Here is a 17,945-nt window from a genome sequence, read left to right as displayed (position 1 = left end):
GAGGCCACAGAGGTGCAGCTGAGTCCCCGGGTCACCTCCCCTCGTCTCGCCCGGCTCGCCACCAGGCCCCATACATACATTTTTCATGGAAGGCACCAGGCAGGCTCCATCTGATGGGAGGAACTGCTTATCGCTCTGAGAAACCATCCATGAAGGGCTGGCCAGGCCTCCAAGTTGAGAGGAACACCCGCTCTCTGCCTGTTCCCCCCTACCCTCTTCTCACCCCTCAGCTCCCCTCCCATATCAACCTCCCACAGGTAAGCAATGTGACTCTGTGGCAGTGCCTGAGCATGTCAGTGTAGTGTGTTGTTTAAGGGCTCTTGTCCCTGAGGACAGTTATTGAAGAGGACACTGCGTCACCTAATACGTCATCCTGTCTATTACCTTTAACACCTAGGCCTACAACATCAATATCACCTTTATTATCTACATTACTAATGTCACTAACTACTGCTATATCACTCTTATCATCGTAATCTCATCTTAATATAGAAAATATATAAGAAACATTTTTTGATGAGTTCTCTTCACAAAGTAATTTGTCATAGAGCACTTAACGATGAACACGCTTAACAAGAAACTATACAGCAAAAAGTTAAAATACAAAAGCAAATTTAATTTAATTTTCAATTATTATTTTCTATGAGGAGATTTGATTTAATGAAAGGAACTTATTAGTTCCCTAGATTGACTGAAATGATAACAGATATTTTGAACTACTGTTCCTGGTAGGCTCATATTGAACCAATCCCTGTGGTTGCTCTTCCTCTCAGATAAATACATCCTCTAATAATTGGGTTTAAGAACCCTAGACCCTGCCAAATACAAATCCAGGACACTCAAGCGTGTGTGTTTAATGTTGGTGTGTGTGTGTGTGTGTGTGTCTGTGTGTGCGCGCATTCTTAGAAGCAGCAACATGAGTACGTGTACGTACACACAGATCTATCACTACCTTTATTGCTCCATTATAGGAGGCCAGCTCTCCTGACGCAATCTCTCAATGAGATTCATGTCAAGACAGCTCTGTAACTTATAGCAACGAGGAGCCAATAGGAGCAGAGGAAGCCATGCAACCATGGCAATGGCGCTTCTCTTGGAGGAAACAGCAGCAGCAGTAGCAACAGCAGCAGTAGTAATGCCATCGAGAGCAGACATAAGTCTTTATTTCACCCAAAAAGAAGCTAACTGATAAATAACACTGACATTATTAACAATTCCTATAATCAGCAGAATGCATTACCAATGTATGGGGAGAGACATGCAGGGGTCACACAGAGCAAAACAWTGGCTGCTGCTTCCCAAGGTGGTAGTAGTGGAGAAAATACACTTTGGGGGAAATGAGCAGAGCTTTTTATGGATTCTACTACACCAGATTCTGCATGAGAAAATCCCCATGTAATTGGATTACAGTAAAACGGTGCCATATATTCCCCAAATAGACTTTCATATGAGCAGAAGACAGCTAAACTTTACAGTTAAACTTTACGACTCACCAATAATACAGTAACCTACACAACATTGGAATTGGATGTGTACTTCAGTTTAAGGATATAAAAAAAAGTGGGTCAATAAGTACACGATAAAGACAGGTCCAAAATATTTTCACATGAATAACCAGTCATAACTACTACAGTTATTATAAAGCACTAAGAGATACAGTGAGGCTGTCATCATTATTGAAAGACAAAACCAAAGAAACATCAATTAGATCCTACCACACACCAATGACCACAACAGACCCTTCGCTAAGCCCTGCCCCCCTTGGTTACTGTTGCAACCTCAGACAACATTTTCCAAGGAAGCCCAATTCCCCCTTCTAACCACTGGTGAAATCCCCTAACAATGATCTCAAACTGTGTTTTTAATACACAATGAAATTAAACACAGACTACTACCCTTTGCTAACCAGGAAACTCTGGTATGTTGTGGTAGATTGTCATTACAATTGCTTCATGGGAACCTGATAAAATTATGTTAATAACGTGGCTAGCCACTGAATGGCTCTGAATTACAGAGATTCTCCAGTACACCAGTATATTTTTAGCCAGTAGTTCACAAGTAGTGGCGGCACCTTCACCCCAAAAAAGATTTTTTTTTATTACTAAACTCAGCTGATCGTCCTTGCAGTGGCAGACCACGTGTAACAACARCTGCACAGGATCAGTACATCCGAACATCACACCTGCGGGACAGGAACAGGATGGCAACAACAACTGCCCGAGTTATGCAAGGAACGCACAATCCCTCCATCAGTGATCAGACTGTCCGCAATAGGCTGAGAGAGGCTGGACTGAGGGCTTGTAGGCCTGATGTAAGGCAGGTCCTCACCAGACATCACCGGCAACAACGTCGCCTATGGGCACAAACCCACCGTCGCTGGAGCAGACAGGACTGGCAAAAAGTGCTCTTRACTGARGAGTRGCGGTTTMGTCTCACCAGGGGTGATGGTCGGATTCYCGTTTATRGTCYAAGGAATGAGCGTTACACCGAGGCCTGTACTCTGGAGCGGGATCGATTTGGAGGTGGAGGGTCCGTCATGGTCTGGGGCGGTGTGTCACAGCATCATCGGACGAAGGAGCTTGTTATCATTGCAGGCAATCTCAACGCTGTGCGTTACAGGGAAGACATCCTCCTCCCTCATGTGGTACCCATCCTGACATTACATTCCAGCATGACAATGCCACCAGCCATACTGCTCGTTCTGTGCGTGATTTCCTGCAAGACAGGAATGTCAGTGTTTTGCCATGGCAAGCGAAGAGCCCGGATCTCAATCCCATTGAGCACGTCTGGGACCTGTTGGATCGGAGGGTGAGGGCTAAATACAGAATTACTATCTCCACCTAAGATAATTTTGATATCCTGAAATACACCTATAACTTTATTAATCTCTTCAAATTCTTGAAATAATATCCTGTTGTTTTGTTTGTTGTTGGATGCATAAATATTCCCTAATAAAAAACATTTCACTGTTGAAATTCACTGTTAAAATTAACCAATGTCCAGAGTGGTGAGTCTTACTACTGATGCACCTCTTAAAACTGCTACAGCTACAGACTGGTTGTTGCCATATGATAACCAGATATTGTTACCCCATTGATTTTTCCAAAAAGCTAAATCGGAAGAACAAGCATGAGTCTCTTGTAGAAAGAACCGTTTGCAATACAGGAAAATAGCCGTACATTTGAGTAAATTACGAATACCCCTAACATTATTTGAACAAAGAGATAGACAAACTTCAACCAACAACCTTGTTATGCTAATATAAGCTTTTCCTAAGGATATGTAACTCAAAAGGATTTCCATCCCATTATTAACCTCTCCAACAAAAAACAAACAAATACTGGTCAAAGTTACCAAAGTATTCTGACTCCCACAAGGGGGAGACATTGCATAAACTTTACAATAAGCACTTACTCACCCATAGTTAGTCTTTAGTTTACCAGTTCTCAAGTCAGCCTTTTCTCATTCAAGTGTTTGTGTAAATTTTTTATAATAAAAGGCTGCTTTTCACCTGGAAATTAGGCAGTTTTTAGGCCCACCAGTTCTGTCCGAATTAGACTCTGGCTCTCTCTCAAATGTTCTGAAATTACGTTCTCTCTGCCTTTCGAGCTGCAGCCACCATCGGCCACACTTTCTCTCCTGTCACTTTGTCCATTGAGGTCAGATCCTCCGTGAACCTCAATTTTTGCTCGATGAGGAACTCACAATTCTTCGCTCGCCTCCAGAGATCCRGTGTACCGGATGATGGTTGTCCTTGGTCTCTTGTCTTGATCCTTGAGTCTTCCCAAACGATGAACGATGTCCACATTTTCCTGAAGTTTGGCTTTTGATTRGGGAATGACAGCTCCACAGATGTCAWCWYCTCTGCATTTGATGTCCTCATCCGRCTGCTCTGGAATTCCATGGAGCCTCAAGTTCCACCTGCGCTGGTATCTCTCCGCCTCATTCACCTTTTGATCGAGTTCAGCCACCTTCTTTTCATTTTCCTGGCAGATAACATTCACTTTCTTCATGTCACTTGAGGGTTTTCACTTCTCCAACGATAAAGTCAGATTTTTTTCTTGGCCTCAATTTTCATCGTATTCTCCCTTTCATCTATCTTTGCTGTCAAAAGCATTAGAATATTGTTTTGCATCTCAAGAAGTGACATACCCTCTTGGCCTCTCATCTTTTTCCACTGGGGCTTGACTGAAGTGCCGGGGTCGTAAGGTAACGTCCTGAGCTGGGGACTGGAAGCAAGTTGTGACCATTGTTGTCTGTGTTCACCAAATGTTCATCACCCATAGCAGTATTTCCCCCCACAGTTACATTCTGAAGGGGAGTACCTGAAACCATACCATCGTTTGCTGTTAATTGTCCATCTGATGATTTCTCCATTTCTTCTGGAAGTTTCCATGTAACGTTAGACAAGCTAGTTTTTGAGCTAGATAGCTGATCTGGGTATCTAGTGTTGTCGCTAACTTAATTGTTTCAGAGGTGAATAACTTGCAGAAAGTAATCAATTACTTTGGTAAACAAACTAAACCATATTCATAAGGGGTTTTATGACCTTAGAAATGACCAAATAGTCATATTTGGGTAAGGAAATCCTATTAATTCCTTCAGCTACCAAATGGATATGCACTGACCGCGCGCGCCCCCCCACACATACATACATACATACATACATACATACATACATACATACAGTTGAAGTCGGAAGTTTACATACACTCAGGTTGGAGTCATTAAAACCCCCCACATTCCACTGAAAAGGCAGCGCGCGAAATTCAAATATTTTTTTTTTGAAATATTTAACTTTCACACATTAACAAGTCCAATACAGCAAATGAAAGATAAACATCTTGTGAATCCAGCCAACATGTCCGATTTTTTTAATGTTTTACAGCGAAAACACCACGTATATTTATGTTAGCTCACCACCAAATACAAAAAAGCACAGACATTTCTTTCACAGCACAGGTAGCTTGCACAAAACCGACCAAATAGAGATAGAATTAGTCACTAACCAAGAAACAACTTCATCAGATGACAGTCTTATAACATGTTATACAACTGTCTCTTATACACATCTAGATGTGTATAAGAGACTGGTTATACATTGTGAAAACGTAGCAACTTTTTCCCAGAATGTCCGGATATATTTCTGACACTCACCTAATCTGACCAAATAACTTATCATAAACTTTACTAAAAAATACATGTCGGACAGCAAATGAAAGATACACTAGTTCTTTAATGCAACCGCTGTGTTAGATTTTTAAAAATAACTTTAGTACGACATACAGCTTACGTTATAGCGAGACAGCGCCCAAAATCAGGGCGGAAAATATTACTAAACATTTTCAACAGAAATACGAAATAACATCATAAATGGTTCCTACTTTTGCTGAGCTTCCATCAGAATCTTGTACAAGGGGTCCTTTGTCCAGAACAATCGTTGTTTGGTTTTAGAATGTCCTTGTCTCTTGTCGAATAAGCAACCAAAGCTAGCCAAGTGGCACGAAGCTGTCCATCATCACCAAACGCAGAGAACGGAAAAAGCCAAAACTCCCGATAAACTTTCAATAATCTGATGAAACTATATTGAAAAAACATACTTTACGATGATATTATCACATTTATCAAATAAAATCAAAGCCGGAGATATTAGCCGTCTATAACGAAAGCTTTTCAGAACGCAATCCAGGGTTCCTTCCCGCGCCTTGCTGAACAAAGGAAAAAGTGGTCACGTCATTCCAAGAACTCTTGTTCGGCCTCAGATCAAGCTAGACACCCCATTCCACCTCTCACTGCCTCTTGACATCTAGTGGAAGGCGTATGAAGTGCATGAATATCCATAGATTTCAAGCAAATGAATAGGAAGGCCCTGGAACAGAGCCTCGATTTCAGATTTTTCACTTCCTCACAGGAAGTTTGCTGCAAAATGAGTTCTGTTTTACTCACAGATATAATTCAAACGGGTTTAGAAACTTGAGAGTGTTTTCTATCCAATAGTAATAATAATATGCATATTGTACGAGCAAGAATTGAGTACGAGGCAGTTTAATTTGGGAACGATTTTTTACAAAGTGAAAACAGCGCCCCCCTATCCCAAAGAAGTTTTAACAAATTATAGTTTTAGCAAGTTGGTTAGGACATCTACTTTGTGCATGACACAAGTCATTTTTCCAGCAACTGTTTACAGACAGATTATTTCACTTATAATTCACTGTAATACAATTCCAGTGGGTCAGAAGTTTACATACACTAAGTTGACTGTGCCTTTAAACAACTTGGAAAATTCCAGGAAATTATGTCATGGCTTTAGAAGCCTCTGCTAGGCTAATTGACATAATTTCAGTCAATTGGAGGTGTACCTGTGGATGTATTTCAAGGCCTACCTTCAAACTCAGTGCCTCTTTGCTTGACATCATGGGAAAATCAAAAGAAGTCAGACAAGACCTCAGAAAATAAATTGTCGACCTCCACAAGTCTGGTTCATCCTTGGGAGCAATGTCCAAATGCCCGAAGGTACCACGTTCATCTGTACAAACAATAGTACGCAAGTATAAACACCACGGGACCACGCAGCCGTCATACCGCTCAGGAAGGAGACGCGTTCTGTCTCCTAGAGATGAACGTACTTTGGTGCAAAAAGTTCAAATCAATCCCAGAACAACAGCAAAGGACCTTGTGAAGATGCTGGAGGAAACAGGTACAAAAGTATCTATATCCACAGTAAAAACGAGTCCTATATCGACATAACCTGAAAGGCCGCTCAGCAAGGAAGAAGCCACTGCTCCAAAACTGCCATAAAAAAGCCAGACTACGGTTTGCAACTGCATATGGGGACAAAGATCGTACTTTTTGGAGAAATTTCCTCTGGTCTGATGAAACAAAAATAGAACCGTTTGGCCATAATGACCATCGTTATCTTTGGAGGAAAAAGGGGGAGACTTGCAAGCCGAAGAACACCATCCCAACCGTGAAGCACAGGGGTGGCAGCCTCATGTTGTGGGGATGCTTTGCTGCAGGAGGGACTGGTGCACTTCACAAAGTAGATGGCATCATGAGGATGGAAAATTAGGTGGATATATTGAAGCAACATCTCAAGACATCAGTCAGGAAGTTAAAGCTTGGTCATAAATGGGTCTTCCAAATGGATAATGACCCCAAGCATACTTCCAACGTTGTGGCAAAATGGCTTAAGGACAACAAAGTTAAGGTGTTGGAGTGGCCATCACAAAGCCCTGACCTCAATTCTATAAAAAATGTGTGGGCAGAACTGAAAAAGCGTGTGCGTGCAAGGAGGCCTACAAACCTGACTCAGTTACACCAGCTCTGTCAGAGGGAATAGGCCAAAATTCACCCAACTTGTTGTGGGAAGCTTGTGGAAGGCTACCCAAAACGTTTAAATTGTTTGAGGCATTGCTACCAAATACTAATTGAGTGTATGTAAACGTCTGACCCACTGGGAATGCGATGAAAGAAATAAAAGCTGAAATAAATAATTCTCTCTACTATTATACTGACATTTCACATTCTTAAAATAAAGTGGTGATCCTAACTGACCTAAGACAGGGAACCTTTACTAGGATTAAATGGCAGGAATTGTGAAAAACTGAGTTTAAATGTATTTGGCTAAGGTGTATATAAACTTCCGACTTCACCTGTACATACATACGTACATACCAGTGGATGCTGCTGAGGGAAGGACGGCTCATAATAATGGCAGGAATGGGGTGTAATGTAGTGAATCGAAAACCATTTGTTTAATACCATTCCATGCACTCCATTACGGTAGGAGAGCCATCCCCCCCTCAGCAGCCTCCACTGATTCAAACACACTCTACATTTAGACTCATCATTTGCTGCTGCTAAACTGTTCTTTATTGTACTCTTATTATCTATCCTGATGCCTAGTCACTTTACCCTGCCTTCATGTACATAGTGCCTTGTGAAAGTATTCACGCCTATTGGCATTTTTCCTATTTTGTTGCCTTACTACCTGAAATTAAAATAGATTTTGGGGGGGTTGGTATTATTTGATTTACACAACATGCCTACCACTGCTGGTGTACAGCAATCTTTAAGTCATACCACATATTCTCAATTGGATTGAGGTCTGGGCTTTGACTAGGCCATTCCAAGACAATTAAATGTTTCCCCTTAAACCACTCGAGTGCTGCTTTAGCAGTATGCTTAGGGTCATTGTCCTGCTGGAAGGTGAACCTCCGTCCTAGTCGCAAATCTCTGTAAGACTGAAACAGGTTTCCTTCAAGAATTTCTCTGTATTTAGCGCCATCCATCATTCCTTCAAGTTTGACCAGTTTCCCAGTCCCTGGCAATGAAAAATATCCCCACAGCATGATGCTGCCACCACCATGCTTCACTGTGGGGATAGTGTTCTCGGGGTGATGAGAGGTGTTGGGTTTGTGCCAGACGTAGCGTTTTCCTTGATGGCTAAAAAGTACCTTCTTCCATTTGTTTAGGGAGTCTCCCACATTTTGGCGAACACCAAACGTGTTTCCTTATTTTTTTCTTTAAGTAATGGCTTTTTTCTGGCCACTCTTCTGTAAAGCCCAGCTCTGTGGAGTGCACGGCTTAAAGTGGTCCTATGGACAGATACTCCAATCTCCGCTGGGGAGCTTTGCAGCTCCTTCAGGGTTATCTTGGTCTCTTTGTTGCCTCTGATTAATGCCCTCCTTGCCTGGTCCGTGAGTTTTGGTGGGCAGCCCTCTCTTGGCAGGTTTGTTGTGGTGCCATATTCTTTCCATTTTTTAACAATGGATTTAGTGGTGCTTCGTGGAAAGTTTCTGATATTTTTTTATAACCCAACCCTGATCTGTACTTCTACACAACTTTGTCCCTGACCTGTTTGGAGAGCTCATTGGTCTTCATGGTGCCGCTTGCTTGGTGGTGCCCCTTGCTTAATGGTGTTGCAGACTCTGGGGCCTTTCAGAATAAGTGTATATATACACTGAGATCATGTGACAGATAATGTGACACTTAGATTGCACACAGGTGGACTTTCAATGTTTTTTATTTTTTTTATTTTTTGAAACAAGTAAATTTTTTCATTTCACTTCACCAATTTGGACTATTTTGTGTATGTCCATTACATGAAATCCAAATAAAAATCTATTTAAATTACAAGTTGTAATGCAACAAAATAGGAAAAACGCCAAGGGGGGTGAATACTTTTACAAAGCACTCAAATATCTCATACCGGTGCACCTGGCACCTACTACCATACCCCATTCAAAGGCACTTTCATATTTTGTCTTGCCCATTCACCCTCTGAATGACACACATACACAATCCATGTTTCAATTTTCTAAGGGCTTAAAAATCCTTCTTTAACCTGTCTCCTTCCCTTCATCTACACTGATTGAAGTGGATTTAACAAGTGACATCAATACGGGATCATGGCTTTCCCCTAGATCAGTCTATGTCATGGAAAGAGCAGGTGTTTTTAATGTTTTGTATACTCAGTATAATTTAGGCTTGCCTTAACAAAGTTGCTCCGTTTGCTATTCACATTGGCACATCCAGCCCAAAGCAGTCGGTTTAAAAATACTTAGTAGTTGCCAAAGTTCCAGAGCAAGTCTAACTGTCAGCATGCAGTCAAAGCTACTAGCTAACAACTTTTGGCAGGTATAGGTAGCTACAGCCCAATATGGCGACCAGAGTATAGGCGAGTTGGTGTGTCGAAAGTAGTGGGTGTATGGAAAGCAAATCAGCTAATTGGGCAGATTTGTTGCCACTCAAGACCATTTTGCATGGCTGATTGGACTGTACGACATGTCGATAACCGCCGGCGATAGCTAACGTGGCCATTTTTTTCTCTCACATGATTTTATATCAATTAGGATAGCAGCCTATATTGATAACTATCTAGATACATACATAATGTACATAAAGTCTACTACTCAATGGGGAGGGCATGAACGGCAACACCAGGACACAGTGCACTTTGCTCCCGCTTGACAAGCACTACTGTCCGGCAACAGTGTGCGAAGTAGCTAACTAGTAGCCAATATCAGGGTGACAGTCATAGGAAGCACACACATACAACGCATGAAACAACAGTACAACCATCATCAATACATTTAATCAAAAATAAACAATCATCAGTTTTATAACTGAAAATGTATAACTATTTATATAAAACTTACAGTGAAATATGACTCAGGTTAATCCTCTGGCTTAAAAACAAAAGTCCAAACTATCGCGGTACGGTAGCTAAACGTGCGGTTATTGTATGGGGGAAGAAAAAAAAAGAAAAAAACTCACCACCAATCAAAACCGTTGAACCTATAGCAGAGCGCTTTCGACACACCCACTCCTTCCACACGCCCATTACATTCCCTTCGACACACCCACTCGCCCATACTCTGGACCCCATATTGCGATGCAGCTCACTTTTGGAACTAAACTAGCTAGTGCTCTCAAATCGTATCCTGATGTTGACTGCAGTTGGGAGTTGTATTAACAACATGGCTACCTTAGCTAGCTAACATACATTTAGAGAAAACAAGTTATATTAAGTGGCTAGCTAGTTAGCGTTAGCAATATTTTGTAGTCAATGAGACAGATAACTAACCAGCTGAGCAAGCAAACAAATAATTTCAGATTCGAAAAATACTCCAAGAGGCTCTGCATTTCAGGAATCACAGTAGCTAGTACTATCCCTGCTGCACTGTTCAATTATTTAACCATTTAAACAATTTATATCTGAAAGAAAACTGTTTTTCCTGTGAGCTTGACTGAGGTGTCAGACTCAAGGAGAGTTGCTATCCATTGGAGCACTGCGATTGGTTGCCCAAAATTCTGAGGCGGGTCTTAGCGAAGGGTCAATCGATGTCAACAATCTAAACTTCCAAGCACGCACCCAAGTGTTATCCTTTATTCTCTCTATCCTTAATAGTGCTGGAACATGCATAGCTATTCACACRTGTACACACAAACATCAACACACTCCCTTCTCTTGTGGTCTTTGGAGTCTTGAATAGCACCTAGAGGACTGTACTGTACCTGTAGGGGATCCAGTCGGAAGAGTGCTTGGAGCTCATCTCTCTACCACTGACTGCTGATGTCCTCCGAGTGCTGGGCTAAGGGGGGGCCTGCGATAGCAGCCGAGCGAGTCAGAGGCAGCTGAGGGGTCTGGCGACAGCGATCACGGCGACAGAGCCCACGCAGCCAGCACATCCTCTGCACAGCCCTCTCAAAGTCCACCAGCTTCTGTTTGTCTGTCCCTGTGTTCCTCAGTCAGTACAGCCTAATGGAGCACAGAGCCCAGCTCTGGGGCTGGAGATGACTAACGATCCAGGCAGGAAGGCTCCTCAGTCTTGCACACGAGCAGCACACATAAAACAACCCCCTTCTCTCAGTCTCCTCTCCTTCACGTGCGCGTTCTCTCTAGTTCTCGTGCTCTGTCTCGCTCACACCCTGCTCTGCTCTCACTCCCGCTCTCAGTGCTCTCTCACTTCTCTCCTCCACCTCTCTATCGCTCTCTCTATCCCTCGCACTCTGGCTCTCTCACCTATTCTCTTTCCGTGAGCATCAGTTAGAGTGGGATCGAGCACCAAGCCGCAAGGCAGAGGAACAGGTACCAGAGATTCTCTTTTGTCTTGCTGCTTTAATGTTTCAGCCGTAGTGTTCCAGTCCACCCCCCCCCCCCCACACACACACCTAGCTGCTAAAGCATGGACTCAGATGTGTTTTCTGAGACATGATTTATTATTCTCTGAGAGTGAATGTTATTAACATATGATTGTACAGAGAAGTTGTAATAGTCATTTAACATGCTCCAGACAAAGACACACGGTCTGTCTGTGATAATGACTGCCTCAGTCTCTCTCTCTCTCCAGCTCTCTCACACACACACATCTGCTGCCCTCACCCACCCACCCCTGGTGGGTTCTGATGGTTATAACTAAACATTAAATCAATCAAATATATTTCCCTTAAAACTGCTTATTGATGCAATTCCATGTTGGCTTAAATCAGCAATCTGAAAAATGTATTTAAAAAAATGCAAATCAGATGTGTTTAATAAACATTTAATTTCAAAATAGAAATATATAACTATTAATCTGATCCACCAGCCTGCTCTTTCTGTCAAACCTATACTGAGTGTAGAAACCCTGCCATTTCCATGACAGACTGACCAGGTGAATATCCGGTTTTATATGGTTAAAAAATGCCCTTCCGTATACTGTATTTTCACCACAACATCCCAGGTTTTAACTATATTTCATCATGGGATGTTGTGCTCTTTCCTGCTCATCTCTATCACGGTCACATTCAGTCACTTTGATTTAGTGTACATTCAGTGAATCTGGACATTGTTCTGATTATCAGCACCGCTGACAGACATTTTGCTGAACCACTCAGCACACAACACATCCTTAGGGATGTGCTATGCTGAGGCATGTGTGATGCTTGGGGAAACATGCATATATTTTCCCCAACAAGGTCAGAGCGGTGCAGATGAGACTGTTCTTTTGATACAGATTCCGTGCACATAAATTATGGCATGATATACTGTCATCTGCTTTCTTTTTCACTGTATATTATTCACGATAGCACACAATGCTAGTCAAATAAATGTCACTGGAGTCATGTGACAGATTAACACGTCAGAGGCAGTGCAGGCAGTATTGAGGGCGCTTCAGCATTCTCTCTCAATTATTTACGGTATGCCTCAATGACAGGCATCACTGATCTGCAGGTTACTGTTCATTGGTACACTGGTGTATTGGGAAACACAGAACTGACTGGCAACACATCCAGGCTTCAGCCAAATATAAAATGGAGGTAAATAACAGTCATGGTAAAATAAATTCAGTGAAATAAGCCGATCCAGAGAAAGCCTGGGCCCTGGGGAGTTAGGACCAGCATATCGTCAGTGAAATAAGCCGATCCAGAGAAAGCCTGGGCCCTGGGGGAGTTAGGACAGCATATCGTCAGTGAAATAAGCCGATCCAGAGAAAGCCTGGGCCCTGGGGGAAGTTAGGACCAGCATATCGTCAGTGAAATAAGCCGATCCAGAGAAAAGCCTGGGCCCTGGGGGAGTTAGGACCAGCATATCGTCAGTGAAATAAGCCGATCCAGAGAAGCCTGGGCCCTGGGGGAGTTAGGACCAGCATATCGTCAGTGAAATAAGCCGATCCAGAGAAAGCCTGGGCCCTGGGGGAGTTAGGACCAGGCATATCGTCAGTGAAATAAGACGATCCAGAGAAAGCCTGGGGCCCTGGGGAGTTAGGACAGCATATCGTTAGTTGAAATGCCTTTCTTGCAGCTCTAAACTCCAGAAATGCAGTAATCACACAGTGTAATACTAAAAATAACAAGGTAGAACAAAAACACGAGATATAAAATAAGAAGAACACGTAAAAGTAAGTAAGCATACTATGCTGTATACAGGGTCAGTTCCAGAACCATATTTATAATGTGCAGGGATACTAATAAGTACACAACATGTTCTGTCCTTCCTATGCTGTATAAGCAATGAGATTCACATACCTGATCTTCTGAGGGTTGGCTGCTCCAATGACAACTCTCGCTAGGCAACAGCGCTAATAAAAAGGTGCCTCTGACATATTGGCTCGTTGAAAATAGCTAAATCTTCATCACCACTACCATCACCATCCTAAAAGTGATCATCATTACCATCATCAAGCTCAGCTATAATAGTCTGTCTGCACCACTGGACTGTACTTCAACACTAAACATAGGCTAAGCAATCTGCAGCACAGTGATATAACACTGAACACATTTCTAAATGCATGACAGTAAAGTGGGACTGTCATATGTAAGCCTTGACATTACTAACATCAGTCCACCAGGGTGAGTGCAGTACTTTTATAAATGTGTGATGTCTAAGAGCACAGACAGACGGTTACTCTCCTCTCGTCTTCTCAGAGCAGTGTAAGCACAGCAGGCTGGTAAATATTTGATGCCAGAGGGGGAGCCCTTTGAAGTTGGGGCTGATCTGGTCAGGTAGATGCAGACAGCAGGGGGCCCCTTTAGTTCCATCATCATCCTCACTATGCCTCCTGTACCAGACTCCCTCCTGGTCTCTTCCTCCCTCTCTGATTGCCCTCCCTCCCTGATCACTCTCCCTCCCTCGCTGATCGCCCTCCATCCCTGCTAGCCATCACATCATCATCATAATTCTCACTGTGCCCCTGCTACCAGACTCCCTCCCTTCTTGTTTACCCTCACATACACTTTCCAAGGACTGAAATGTAATATACTGCAGTATATGTCAAACAAGCCCTGGACAGAATCAATTCAATGAGAAAAGTTTCAGGCGCTGTCTCATATCATGGTTATATCATTAAAAGACTAACACTATAAACTACCCAGAGAAATTAGATTGTCCCAAAACAGACCTTTGTGAGGCTTGTCCAGAGGCATTGTGGAAACTGGAGGATGGCAGGATCAGTGATTGTGATAATGGTCCTGTGCCCTGGACCCTTGCTGATGTGATTCCCTTTGAAAATGGGTAAAACATGCATGGTCTCTTCAAATATCTGGTCCAGTCAGACAGTCAGTGTGATGCACAGCTGCAGAGCTTAGTTCTGGAGCAGAGGAGCCACACTGTTAATAAATCATCAGTCTGATCAGGCATGCAGGACATGCCATGCACGCTCTCTGATGAACCACTTTTACCATTGTCAATGTGTCTGTGTCTGTGTGTGTGTGTGCGCACACGTGTGTGTGTGTGTTTTGTTGTGTGTAATTGGAAAACAGCATGTGACCAACCTGCTTATCCAACTGATTGAAGACATAAGACATTTCAATATCTAACTAATTAATCTTGCTAAGAGAGACAAGTATTACAGTACTCTGAAGGAATTAGACACAAAACTTGTTGATAATACCTCTTCACACCTGGAAAACACAATAGCATTATGTTTCTGAAGACACAGCCTCTTAAAATCCCACTGATTACATTACATATTTCAACCAGAGCTGTCGACCTGTCACCGTTTGCTTTAAAACAAATCCCTGGATTTCTGTCTCAATCAGGTATCAATTGATTGTTCAGTTCTGCCCAGCACCAACCAGCCAGGACAAGGCCCTTTAATGGTCATAGAATTAGCCCCCCACTAATATAAATAGATTTAAACACAAACACAGCTAATGGCCACAGAAATGCCCTCAGGCTTGAGAACTTGGTCTTGAATATTGATTAAGTTAAGATATAAATATTGTGATCATCCTGATATCAGTCTACACACCCCCTGCACAGTTTTCATATTTTTCTGCCATCTAAGAAGGGATTAAATTGGATTCAAAGTGATATAATTTTTGGTTAATTTACAATTTTCTATAACATTTTCCAAACTAATAAAATGGAGATATATTGATTGCATATGTATTCACACCCCAGTTAATACTTGGTGGAAGCACCTTTCGCAGTCATTACAGCTATGAATAACTTTGAATAAGATTCTACCAACATTGCAAAACTTTTAGAGCAAGAAATATCCATTGTTTTTGTCAAAATTGCTCAAGATCAGTAAATTGGATTGGGAATCATTGATGTACAGCAATATTCAAACCTTGTCTGATTTTCAAGCAGATTTAAGTCATGACTGTGACTGAACCATTCAGGGACACTCAACACCTTTTGGCAAGCCATTCTGGTGTGTCTTTGGCATTAAAATGTCTGTAATTGCACCCCTGAAAAAAATGAACTATCCCAGGGTTAAGTACTCAGAAGACTACAGTATGGCAGGTCTAACTTTTTACTTAGACTTTGCTCTTTTTATATTTATTTTGATCTTGACAAACACTCCAGTCACATAACATGATGCTGCCACCACAATACTTGAAAATACAGGAGGATTTGACAACATTATATTCACGCCACATTACCGGCCTGAATGACAAAATGAAAGGAAGAAAGCATGTGTTACAAAATCCATTCTAAATCATCCATTATGTTTGCAACAAGGCCCTTAATTAATACTGCAAGACAACAAGGCAAAGAAATGTAATTTTTGTCTTAAATTAAAAACTTCCTGTTTTGGTCAAATCCAATACATCACAGATTGCAACCCTCTATTTTCAGGTATTTTGGTGGCAGCATCATGTTATGGGTATGTATTTTTTGTCYACAGCATCATGTTATGGGTATGTTTGTTACTGGCAGGGTGTCACGCCCTGACCTTAGAGAGACTTTTTATTTCTCTATTTTGGCTAGGTCGGGGTGTGATTTGGGTGGGCATTCTAGTTGTTCTATTTCTTATTGGCCGGGTATGGTTCCCAATTAGAGGCAGCTGTKTATCGTTGTCTCTGATTGGGGATCATACTTAGGCAGCCTTTTTTCAACCTTTAGTTTGTGGGATCTTGTTTGTGTGTAGTTGCTTTCTGCACTGCATGTAGCTTTACGTTCGTTTTGTATTTTGTTTTTTTTTCGGTGTCATTTAAATAAAAGAAAGATGTATGCCTAACACGCTGCACCTTGGTTCAATCCATCTCTAAAACGAACGTGACACAGGGGTTGGAACCAAAATTATTGTCCAATCCTTTTGTTCTGAACAGAACCATTTTTTTTGTTCCGCTCCACTGTTCCGACCAACAAAATAAAGCTCTGAACTGGATCGAACCAAATAAAGTACAGATTTATGTTGTTCTTTTCTGTTCCTTTTTAAACCTCAAATCATAATTTCAAAAAAATACATTTAGCTCAACATTAAATTACTTCACCAATGAGTGCGGATAAAGCAGCTTGATATGGAGCGGGTTAGCGATTTTAATCTGTGTAGGAAAGTCATTAACAGCAAAAAGTATTTTTCAGTAACAGCGTGGTTTAACCATAATGAAAGACAAAACACACACAGTGTCAAAGTGTAGAGTGCGAGATGCAAATGACATTTTGAGGGGGAGGAGAGAAGATGTAAAAAACTTGCCTTGAAGCGCTGGGAATCTTGTTATGACATGTATTATCTGAATTTGGCCCACATAATTATACCAACAGAAGAGTGGCTTCTATGAAGGAACTTTGAATGTCTTTGAACTTCCGAGTTGCTTTATGTTGGACCAGAGCAAATGTTGGGTAACTAGCTAGCTAGTGAAAAAGTGTGTGTGATCGGAGTTGAGCATTGCTCATGGAGCTCTGCTTCAGCTCCAGCACTCCACCTCCTTTCCAACCGCTCCACTAAAAACCACTCCGCACTCACAATTTAACATCCATCCATTGTTTTGACTACCTGGACCTACCATTTTGTTTTGAAGTATAGAAACAAAACCATATGATTTGAATGATAAGTATTTTAATAAACATGAATAGGTGAATTTAAAGAAGCACTCATCATTTCAAATAGGCAAAAGTCAAATTAAAACAGCATATAAACACTAAATAGGTCAGGAGCCATAAAAAGAGAGCCTAAGAAAATTAATTATTTAGGCTATATTATTTCAATTATAGCCTACAAAGTAATACATTGTGAAGCATTTGCGAGTGCGACACACAAGGCTGGTAGGGAGTCAGGGATGTTAAGCGCTCAGCATTTAAACAACATATCGTTGTATTAAGTCATTATAGTCTATAAATTGCGCATATAGGCTGTGAGACTTACAGTACTAAGAAATAAATACAAARGTAACAAAAAATGCCTTATTAGGCTCAGTCTACAGTGCCTTTGAAATAATTTTTTGAAACGAGTTTGGACAAAGTCTGTGGCTTCAGGCTCATGTGATGGTGCCTGGAGAGCAGGCCAGCAATAAAGAATATCCTCTCCATGCTTGCAGAGCTACTGGGCATACTAAACACCATTTGGCCACTCTTGTCAGGGATGCAGGGATTTTTTTTGTTCTACAGGTAGGCCTAAAGAGTGAGGGCTTTGCATAGGCGCTTTGTTGCGATTTTTGTGGGACTGGAAATAAATGCCCGGAGCATAAATTAACGTTATTAACCGGTTCCCATGCTTTTAAAACAACGG

The 17,945-nt window shown here is 41.8% G+C and overlaps 1 protein-coding gene across 5 annotated transcripts in view; it reads right to left on the bottom strand.

The window, feature by feature from the left end:
- The window catches only part of tub (TUB bipartite transcription factor), a 110,735-nt gene that overhangs the window by 28,957 nt on the left and 63,833 nt on the right, over positions 1–17,945 (bottom strand). The window contains exon 1 of one of the 5 annotated variants that reach the window (XM_024003398.3): positions 11,020–11,552. The exons of 3 other annotated variants lie outside the window; for them this stretch is intronic. In XM_024003398.3, coding sequence (XP_023859166.1) covers positions 11,020–11,057 — 38 coding nt within the window. In that variant the 5' untranslated portion in view covers positions 11,058–11,552. Of the gene's footprint in view, positions 1–10,160; positions 10,246–11,019; positions 11,553–17,945 lie in introns of those variants that run through there. One more of the 5 variants, XM_070447328.1, reaches the window with a different exon arrangement.

This window comes from Salvelinus sp. IW2-2015, linkage group LG15 (genome assembly GCF_002910315.2).
Source record: "Salvelinus sp. IW2-2015 linkage group LG15, ASM291031v2, whole genome shotgun sequence".
NCBI lineage: Eukaryota > Metazoa > Chordata > Actinopteri > Salmoniformes > Salmonidae > Salvelinus > Salvelinus sp. IW2-2015.
This window is presented reverse-complemented; position numbering and strand designations above follow the sequence as displayed.